Source organism: Rattus norvegicus, chromosome 7 (assembly GCF_036323735.1).
Source record: "Rattus norvegicus strain BN/NHsdMcwi chromosome 7, GRCr8, whole genome shotgun sequence".
In the NCBI taxonomy this organism is placed as follows: Eukaryota; Metazoa; Chordata; class Mammalia; order Rodentia; family Muridae; genus Rattus; species Rattus norvegicus.
The window spans coordinates 67,018,837-67,029,414 of NC_086025.1; the positions used below are offsets into that span (position 1 = coordinate 67,018,837).

At 44.0% G+C, this 10,578-nt stretch overlaps 1 protein-coding gene across 1 annotated transcript; it reads left to right on the forward strand.

Moving 5' to 3' along the window:
- Window positions 1-9,502: 9,502 nt before the first annotated feature.
- On the forward strand, window positions 9,503-10,039 carry Rps18l3 (ribosomal protein S18 like 3). The gene has a single exon (XM_039080586.2). It carries the CDS (start codon window positions 9,566-9,568, stop codon window positions 10,022-10,024), a length of 459 nt encoding a protein of 152 aa, XP_038936514.1. The 5' UTR covers window positions 9,503-9,565; the 3' UTR covers window positions 10,025-10,039.
- Window positions 10,040-10,578: the final 539 nt, after the last annotated feature.

Below are 10,578 nucleotides of genomic sequence, written 5' to 3' on the forward strand. Positions count from 1 at the left end.
TTTGGGTCTATTATGAAGGGTGTCGTTTCCCTAATTTCTTTCTCGGCTTGTTTCTCTTTTGTGTAGAGGAAGGCTACTGATTTATTTGAGTTAATTTTTTTTAATTAGATATTTTTTATTTACTTTTCACATGTTATACTCTTTCCTGGTTTCCCATCCATAAACCCCCTATCTCATCCCCCATCCCCTACTTCTATGAGGGTGTTCCCCCACCCATCCATCCACCCCTTCCCGCCTCCCAGCCCTGATAGTCCCCTACACTGGGGGGGTCCAGCATGGTAGGACCAATGAGAAAATATCATCCTGAGTCACACAACTCAATCACAAAAATCCCACATGGGAGTGCTCAACGATAAGTGGAATTAGTATGTACTATCTTATGATTTCAAGTACATCACATAATTAAGGTTCTTTCACACAGTTTTATGACATCTTTCCAAGATGTGCCAAAGGGATGAATTTGTTTGTATTCTTTATCCTGACACAGAACAAATCCCTGTCATCTGAAACTGGTATAGTACAAGCAGTGGAATGTGCCTAATGATTTTGCCGACTGTAGCGTTTCATTAATTCACTGTCATCACTGTCAATGCTTCTTGATTCCTGATAACTTTTCAAGCTGGAACCTCTTGGCCTGTGGTGCTGCTTCATATATTTGCTAAAAGGTTTATTTTTTATTTTGTTTTAAGATGTTTTCTGAAATGTCTTAAAGGCTAACTTCTGTAACTATTTTCTATACAATATTTTTACAATATGACTTTATATTTCAAGTGATATATTTTTCTTTATCTAAATTCTCTTTGTGATTGAGGCATCTCAAGTTAATTTCGGGACAAAATCTTACTTTATATCTATGAAACTATTCATGGTATTTTCAAGTTTTTCACCTAGTATGGTAATTGATTATGAAATTATTTTCTTTATATTTATGGTGCGTGATTTTTTTTGTTTTGTTTTGTTTTGTTTTGTTTTATTAACTTGAGTATTTCTTATTTACATTTCGAGTGTTATTCCCTTTCCCAGTTTCCTGGCAAACATCCCCCTAATACCTCCCCCTCCATTCTTTATGGGTGTTCCCCTCCCAATCCTCCCCCCATTGCCACCCTACCCCCAACAATCTAGTTCACTGGGGGTTCAGTCTTAGCAGGACCAAGGGCTTCCCCTTCCACTGGTGCTCTTACTACGATATTCATTGCTACCTATGAGGTCAGAGTCCAGGGTCAGTCTATGTATAGTCATTAGGTAGTGGCTTAGTCCCTGGAAGCTCTGGTTGCTTGGCATTGTTGTACATATGGGGTCTCGAGCCCCTTCAAGCTCTTCCAGTTCATTCTCTGATTCCTTCAACGGGGGTCCTATTCTCAGTTCAGTGGTTTGCTGCTGGCATTCGCCTCTGTATTTGCTGTATTCTGGCTGTGTCTCTCAGGAGCGATCTACATCCTACTCCTGTCGGCCTGCACTTCTTTGCTTCATCTATCTTGTTTAATTGGATGGCTGTATATGTGTGGGCCACATGTGGGGCAGGCTCTGATTAGGTGTTCCTTCTGTGTCTGTTTTAATCTTTGCCTCTCTATTCCCTGCCAAGGGTATTCTTGTTCCCCTTTTAAAGAAGGAGTGAAGCATTCACATTTTCATCATCCGTCTTGAGTTTCATTTGTTCTAGGCATCTAGGGTAATTCAAGCATTTGGGCTAATGAGCACTTATCAGTGAGCACATACCATGTATGTCTTTCTGTGATTGGGTTACCTCACTCAGGATGATATTTTCCAGTTGCAACCATTTGCCCACGAATTTCATAAAGTCATTGTTTTTGATAGCTGAGTAATATTCCATTGTGTAGATGCACCACATTTTCTATATCCATTCCTCTGTTGAAGGGCATCTGGGTTCTTTCCAGGTTCTGGCTATTATAAATAAGGCTGCGATGAACATAGTGGAGCACGTGTCTTTTTTATATGTTGGGGCATCTTTTGGGTATATGCCCAAGAGAGGTATAGCTGGATCCTCAGGCAGTTCAAGGTTCAATTTTCTGAGGAACCTCCAGACTGATTTCCAGAATGGTTGTACCAGTCTGCAATCCCACCAACAATGGAGGAGTGTTCCTCTTTCTCCACATCCTCGCCAGCATCTGCTGTCACCTGAGTTTTTGATCTTAGCCATTCTCACTGGTGTGAGGTGAAATCTCAGGGTTGTTTTGATTTGCATTTCCCTTATGACTAAAGATGTTGAACATTTCTTTAGGTGTTTCTCAGCCATTCGGCATTCCTCAGCTGTGAATTGTTTGTTTAGCCCTGAACCCCATTTTTTAATAGGGTTATTTGTCTCCCTGCGGTCTAACTTCTTGAGTTCTTTCTATATTTTGGATATAAGGCCTCTATCTGTTGTAGGATTGGTAAAGATCTTTTCCCAATCTGTTGGTTTCCGTTTTGTCCTAACCACAGTGTCCTTTGCCTTACAGAAGCTTTGCAGTTTTATGAGATCCCATTTGTCGATTCTTTTTTTTTTTTTTTATTTTTCATTGGTATTTTCTTTATTTTTTTTATGGCTTTTTTTTTATTAACTTGAGTATTTCTTATATACATTTCGAGTGTTATTCCCTTTCCCGGTTTCCGGGCAAACATCCCCCTCCCCCCTCCCCTTCCTTATGGGTGTCCCCCTCCCAACCCTCCCCCCATTGCCGCCCTCCCCCCATAGTCTAGTTCACTGGGGGTTCAGTCTTGATTTCCTGGAATTCTTTCAGGGATTTTTGTGACTCCTCTCTATTGGCTTCTACTTGTTTATTTATGATTTCCTGGAATTCTTTCAGGGATTTTTGCGATTCCTCTCTGTAGGCTTCTACTTGTTCTCTAAGGGAGTTCTTCATGTCTTTCTTGAAGTCCTCCAGCATCATGATCAAATATGAGTTTGAAACTAGATCTTGCTTTTCTGGTGTGTTTGGATATTCCGTGTTTGCTTTGGTGGGAGAATTGTGCTCCGATGGTGCCATGTAGTCTTGGTTTCTGTTGCTTGGGTTCCTGCGCTTGCCTCTCGCCATCAGATTATCTCTAGTGTTGCTTTGTTCTGCTATTTCTGACAGTGGCTAGACTGTCCTATAAGCCTGTGTGTCAGGAGTGCTGTAGACCTGTTTTCCTGTTTTCTTTCAGCCAGTTATGGGGACAGAGTGTTTTGCTTTCAGGTGTGTAGTTTTTCCTATCTACAGGTCTTCAGCTGTTCCTGTGGGCCTGTGTCTTGTGTTCACCAGGCAGGTGTCTTGCAACAGAAAAGTTGGTCTTACCTGTGGTCCCGAGGCTCAAGTTTGCTCGTGGGGTGCTGCCTATGAGCTCTCTGCAGCGGCAGCAACCAGGAAGATCTGTCCCGCCCTTTCCGGGAGCTTCAGTGCACCAGGGTTCCAGATGGTGTTTGGTGTTTTCCTCTGGCGTCAGAGATGTGTGCAGAGTGCAGTCTCTTCTGGTTTCCCAGGTGTGTCTGCCTCTCTGAAGGTTTAGCTCTCCCTCCCATGGGATTTGGGTGCAGAGAACTGTTTATCCGGTCTGTCCCTTCAGGTTCCGGCAGTGTCTCAGGCGCAGGGGTCCTGCCGCTCCTGGGCCCTCCCCCACAGGAACCCAGAGGCTGTATACAGTTTCCTCTTGGGCCAGGGATGTGGGCAGGGGTGGGCAGTGTTGGTGGTCTCTTCCGCTCTGCAGCCTCAGGAGTGCCCACCTGACCAGGCGGTAAGGTCTCTCTCCCACGGGGTTTGGGAGCAGAGAGCTGCTGCGGGCCGGGATCCGCGGGTTTGGGACTCCTGGTAAACACAGGAAGTGCCCGGTCCTAGAGGAATTTTGCCTCTGTGTGTCCTGAGTTCACCAGGCAGTTCTCTTGCAGCAGAAAAGTTGGTCTTACCTGTGGTCCCGAGGCTCAAGTTTGCTCGTGGGGTGCTGCCTATGAGCTCTCGGTGGCGGCAGCAACCAGGAAGATCTGCGCCGCCCTTTTTTTTGGAAAGGATAATTTAAGAGATTCAATTCTTGGCTTTCGATAGATGTAAGATAACAGGCCCAAGCTTGAAGAAAGTATGTGACTTAGTACAGGTTCTGGGAAAAAAACTAAACTTTATGACCTTAAATAAGTTCTTTATTCATGCTTTCATGCCTTCTTATAAGATGAAAGTGATAGCCCGGAGGATGACAAGGATCTGGCTTTGTGATAGGCTAGTCGATGCTGGAGATGACTGTAGAATAAAATAATCTATAACAACCAACTTGGCATCTTTTAAGAAAAAAAACTTATGAAAATCTCTAAATTCTTCTAAGTCACTTCTACGTTCCAAAGGGAATCAGATTATAAGTCCTGCAGCTTTCTCTTCTGCCTGCTCCTTTCTGTCGTGCCAACCTTACCCTTCACCTGTTTATTGAGACTCTCATTGATGCTCTCTCAACAACTCAGACTTAGTGTGTAATTTCCCATTAAATATCTGGTCCTTTCATTCATACAAATTTGTAGTTTCATTCTACTTACTCTGTTCCACAATGCACAGAAGACAGTGGTGATTGTGTGAATTTGGCATTTTCAAATACCGAGTTCGGTCATTTGGTATGCTTTGGTGAAGAAGTCATCTCTTAAACTTTTGAGATCATAAGATTTTGGGTATTGCCCTTCTTTTCTTAGCTATATTTGCATTCCTTGATGTATATTGAAAACTAGCCCAGAACAACAAATGAACAGCATTAAACTGAGGCCTGTATCTAATCAAATCTTCACTTGGTCTTAAGTGAAGGTAAGTTTAGTTACCCTTACATATAACTGCAAAGACGTGGTGGTCTTCTTTAGCAGTTTTGCATCTGACAGATTCTATTTGCCATAGATAGTGGTTAACACTGACAAGCACAACTAGCCAAGATACAGAGACTAATAGACTATAGAATGCTCAGCCCCAAAGGGAATATTGCGTGCACACAACCAAGGGTCAGGTATCATTGTAGAAGAGTTGATATGAGTGTAAGAGCCACAGGTAGTGGATGAACACATGAAAACATCTTCTGGACACAGCAGGGCAGCTGCACATATGAACTCATACCAGTTGTGACAGCAGCCACAAGACTTGTACAAGCCTAAGTCAGACCAAACCGCAGCATATGCAAGAGCTGAGCACGCATGCTCACTCCTAGCCATAGAACAGCTGTCAACAGTTAAGTTAAGAAGGAGGGGTCAATTTTCTCTAAGAGTGTAGCCCTGGTGAGTTGACAACACTCCCATGGAAGACCACGTATCCAAGACTATTTTGAGTAGCACAAATTTGTCTTACAGGATTTTTAAAAAGAAAAGGACACAAAGTTGGATGGAGCTGGGAACTGTTGAAGGGGGTTTTAAATAGGCTTTAAAAAACATGCAGAAACAGGCAAAGAACTAATTTTGAAAAGAAACATTTTTAAAGATTTGGCATCCAGCAGAACAAAAAAATCCCTTTTTTTCTCCTACAATAGTTGAAGCGCCCACGTTGACAATGGTTCTCCCTCTTTGAGAAGTCAGGTGCCAAGTGCTCCCTGGGAAGCATACATAACTCACCAGGAAAGGAAAGAAACAAATAAACAAAAAATCCTGGGAGGGTTTTTTATGAGATAGGCGCTACAGTGTATATATTATTTCCACCCACTTCCTATTGGAGCTGATACCTAAACACACAAAGGCCCCATTGTGACATCACACCAGCGCCCATTGGATGAGATTCATTTCACCCTAAAACATGTACTGAGGGTCTGATCTGTGCAAGACACCACACGAGAGGCTGGACGTAGATCGTTATGCAAATGATCAATGTCACTGCCAGGTAGAAAGATAAACAGATGATGAGAGAATGGGAGAAACATTATCTTAACCTTTTAGTGCCTCTACTCTCTCACAAATAGCTGTTGCACAATGCATGCCTAGAGGAAGGTGAGCGTGCTTTGCATCTCATCCTGGAGGAAGTGCTGTAAGTTTGTTTCCTCAGCAACCACTTGCTAAACTCTGGCCTTAAGCCTATGAACCTACTAAGGCCATAGACTAGTTATTAACCACCCAAACAACCCTGTTATGGAGCAGCTTCCCGGTGCTGTTAATTAAACTATGTCTCCAGAAAGAAAAGTTAAAGTTCTAGTCCCAAAAAGCCTTAATACGGGATCTTATGGAGGCAAAGGCTTCACAGAAATATCCAAGGTAAAGTTAATAGAATCAGCTGTAATGCCCTCTGGCTTCTAAAGAGGTATTCGTTGAAAAGGAGGGAAATTTGAACACAAACGTGCACAAGGAAAGAAAGACACATAAAGACGAAGCTAGCATTGCATCCAAGGGGCTGGGCAGGTGGCTTAACCAGTAAAGCGCTTCCCTTGCAAGTGACTGGACCTGACTTCAGTCTCCAGAACCCACTCTAAAAAGCCTCCGTTTGGTAGTCTGCATTTGTAATCCCAGAGACATGGAGGTGAGCATGAGGATCCCTGGGATTTGCTGACCAGCTCACCTAGCCTACCTGGCAAATTCTAAGTCAATGACAGACTCTGTCCTTTAACAACAACAAAAAAAAAAAAAAAAACTGGGCAACATCAGAAGGGCTATCCTGTCCCCTGGCCTCACACGAACATGTATACACACACACACACACACACACACACACACACACACACAGGAGGGTGACAGGGGGTGGGGGCTGGAGGGAATTCACGTATAGATTGGAGAATTCCAAAGACTGCAGTAAAGCAGAGGGGACTAGAATGATTAGAGCAGACTGCCCCTCAAGATTTCTAGAAGGAACACTCCTACCAGGACCTTGATCTCAGGCTTCAGCCTCAAGAGCTGCAAGAGGACAGTTTCTACTCTTAAGGCACCTAGCATGGGATCTCCGCCTACGCAGACCCAGCAATCCAATACACATGGGGAGCAAGGGCTGGGGGACGACATCAAGAATTCAGACCACTCTACAGCAGGGCCTACTTCAATAGGCTTCAAGGTGAACTGCTGAATGAAAAAAAAAAAAACTAAAAATGACAGCCATTTTCATCAAATTCTCCTCATTCGCTTTCTTCTCAGCAGTGGCTGTAAGAGAGGAGTCATAAACTAGATGCCATGCCATTATTAACATCATTATCAGCAACTCACTTATACAGGTCACAGTGAGAATTAGACTTTAATGTTTCCTCCCAATGCAGGCAGGGTGCTGGCTACACCCAGATAATGCAGGACGACAAAGCTGGTTAAGCTCTTGTGTGATTTATTTTTGCTCCTATGGGAAGCTGACGCTTTATTCATTAAACTACTCCCTTTGCCCACATTTCTAAATCATTGCTTTCCACTCTGATTCCATCTAGTTTTCATTTCGGAGTTTCAGCTAGAATGGCTTTCATAATGAATTCTTTTTTTACCTGACAAGGCAAGTTAAACCCCCCCACACTGAACATTTAAAAGGGAAACCCGGCCCCTTTCTGTCAGGCTGTTTATCATATCTCGCAAATACTCGAATCCATTTGCCTTGGAGAAGGTTTGTCTTTCTATGACAGCCATATAAAAGGGTTTATTACAGTCCTCTATTCATTGGGGCTGCTCTGCCTGAAGATAAAAAGGAATTCATTTTCTGGGTTTTTCCTTGAATGTCAGCTCTATAGTTTGCTTCTATTATCAAAGTTCTTAACCCAAGAAGAATGGAGACGAGGGAGAGTTTAAGCTGATACACAATATCAGGCTAGAGTATGGAGTAGGATAGAAATTGAAAATTTCCAGAATAAAATCTGACTTTAAATGTAAATAATATATAAAGACAAAGATCACTGCGGGTTATAATAACCATTACTGGATTTATATGGAATACAGAACTCTCCAATATCAAACTAATGTCAGCATTAATCTTTATGAATACTCCAACCTGTCTGGTATGGGATGGTGCTTTCACGGACATCACCTGGGATTTGGAAGCAGATGGCCTTTGGCAGGTCTAGGTAGTGCCTGAGGCTGTACATTCCTAGCAGATCACTGATTGTGGGGATGCTTCAAGTCAAAGAGAAGCCATTGAGTGGCAAAGGGAAACAGCTAAAATAACCAAAGTATGTGCTCCAGGCCTTGGAAACATTAGCTTCTCTCAAACCCCTAAATAACAGTCTGAAAATAATAGAAGAAACTGAGGTCCTGGTATCATACCAACTGCACATACTCCTGGCATTCACTGTTGGGCAGGGCATGTCTGACAGGCTAATACAGATTAGGAAGTATTAGGAGACTGTACCAGTTATTAACAAGCTGCCCTCATACCATAGACATTGACGAAAGAGCACGAAATGGGAACAGGAAGGCCCAGAGGCTCTCAGCAACAACTTAGTAGAGACATGAACAGGGCTAGAGATTACTCATTACACACCTGGAGGCACGAGCAGAGGAACTAAAGTTCCCAATTGATATATACTCAGGAGGTTTAAAGAAATTTGGATTACACATGAGGTGCTAGACAGTGAAATATGGATGAGTCATTCAAGCCCATCTCTTTGACCAGGAAACAATGCAAATACAAATGCTTTTAAATGCAAGTCGTCTTTCAGTCCTCTTTTGTTTCATAAATCAGTGAGCCTCAGGTGTGGAAATTAATATTCTATAGAGAAAACAGGAGACGGGCATGGAATTGGGGGGTGGGGGATATACTAAGTGTCTATAGAACAAAAATCCGAGGAGCACTGAATAATTTCAAGCCCAACAAATGATAAATAATAGAAATCACCCTCCATCTTTCTTACCAAAGACATTTCTAACAACTTTATTTTTGTATCATAATTATAATTTGATCATTTTTATTTTCTACATCTGTCTTTGTACTGGAGAATTTCATTTGTATAGACGATGACCATATCTACCTTCACATTCCTCCACTCCAGTTCTCCCTGTACTTCTTCAGCACATCCTCCTCCCAATTTCGTGTCTAATTAATATATTATATGTTGTATTAACATATTATATATTAATTATATATTGTTATTATATGTTGTATAATATGTTGTTGTATGGTATGTTATTATGTATTATATAATACACACACACACACACACACACACACACACACACACACTCGTGCTCATATACGTCCATGGGTAAACGGTCATCCACTAGAGCATATGTTGTATGACAGACAGACTTTTCCTGGGGAGATGCTACACACACATCTACTCAGTCCAGATATGACACCAAGGACAGACCAAAGTGCTAATGCCACCAAAGTCTAACTTAGTGAAGCAATGAGTTGTGTTGAGATTATATACAGGAATCCATGTAAGGGCAGCTTACAGGAACAGAAATGACTCAGAGACGCCTGTATCACCAAAGCCCACCCCAGCTCACAAAAGACGGGAGCCTAGAGCACACTGCACACCCTGGAGCCTAGAGCACACTGCACATCCTGGAGACAGCGCAACAAGTTAGAGGGTAGGTTTTCCAAATGACTTAGTTGGACTAAACCTCTTTTTCCTTAATTGCATATTTTATTTGTTTACATTTCAAGTGGGTTTTTTTTTTGTTTTATCACACTTTATTAGAAATCCATGCTCTTCCACAGGAGGTCTACACGCCGCCGCTTGTGCCGCCGCCATGTCCCTAGTGATCCCCGAGAAGTTTCAGCACATCCTGCGAGTACTCAACACCAACATCGATGGGCGGTGGAAAATAGCCTTCGCTATCACTGCCATTAAGGGTGTGGGGCGGAGATACGCTCATGTGGTTTTGAGGAAAGCAGACATTGACCTCACCAAGAGGGCTGGGGAGCTCACGGAGGACGAGGTGGAGCGTGTGATTACCATCATGCAGAACCCACGACAGTACAAGATCCCCGACTGGTTCTTGGACAGACAGAAGGATGTGAAGGATGGGAAGTACAGCCAGGTTCTGGCCAAGGGTCTAGACAACAAGCTGCATGAGGACCTGGAGCGGCTGAAGAAAATCCGAGCCCATAGGGGGCTGCGCCACTTTTGGGACCTTCGTGTCGGCGGTCAGCACTCCAAGACCACTGGCCGCAGGGGCCATACTGTGGGTGTGTCCAAGAAGAAATGAGTCTTGGGCACAGGTCTTCCTGGTTGCTGCCGCTGCAGAGAGCCCCTGGGCAGCACCCCACGAGCGAACTTGAGCCTCGGGACCACAGGTAAGACCAAATTTTCTGCTGCAAGAAAGCTGCCTGGTGAGCTTGGGACACACGGAAGCAGAATTTCTCTAGAACCGGGCACGTTCTGTGTTTACCGGAAGTCCCACAACCGCGGATCCCGGCCCGCAGCAGCTCTCTGCTCCCAGACCCGGTGAGAGAGAGACCCAACCGCCTGGTCAGGTGGGCACTCCTGAGGCTGCAGAGCGGAAGAGACCACCAACACTGCTCACCCCTGCCCACATCCCTGGCCCAAGAGGAAACTGTATAAGGCCTCTGGGCTCCCGTGGGAAAGGGCCCAGGAGCGGCAGGACCCCTGCCAGAGACACCGCCGGACCCTGAAGGAAACAGACCGGATAAACAGTTCTCTGCACCCAAATCCCGTGGGAGGGAGAGCTAAACCTTCAGAGAGGCAGACAGGCCTGGGAAACCAGAAGAGACTGCTCCCTGCACACACATCTCGGACGCC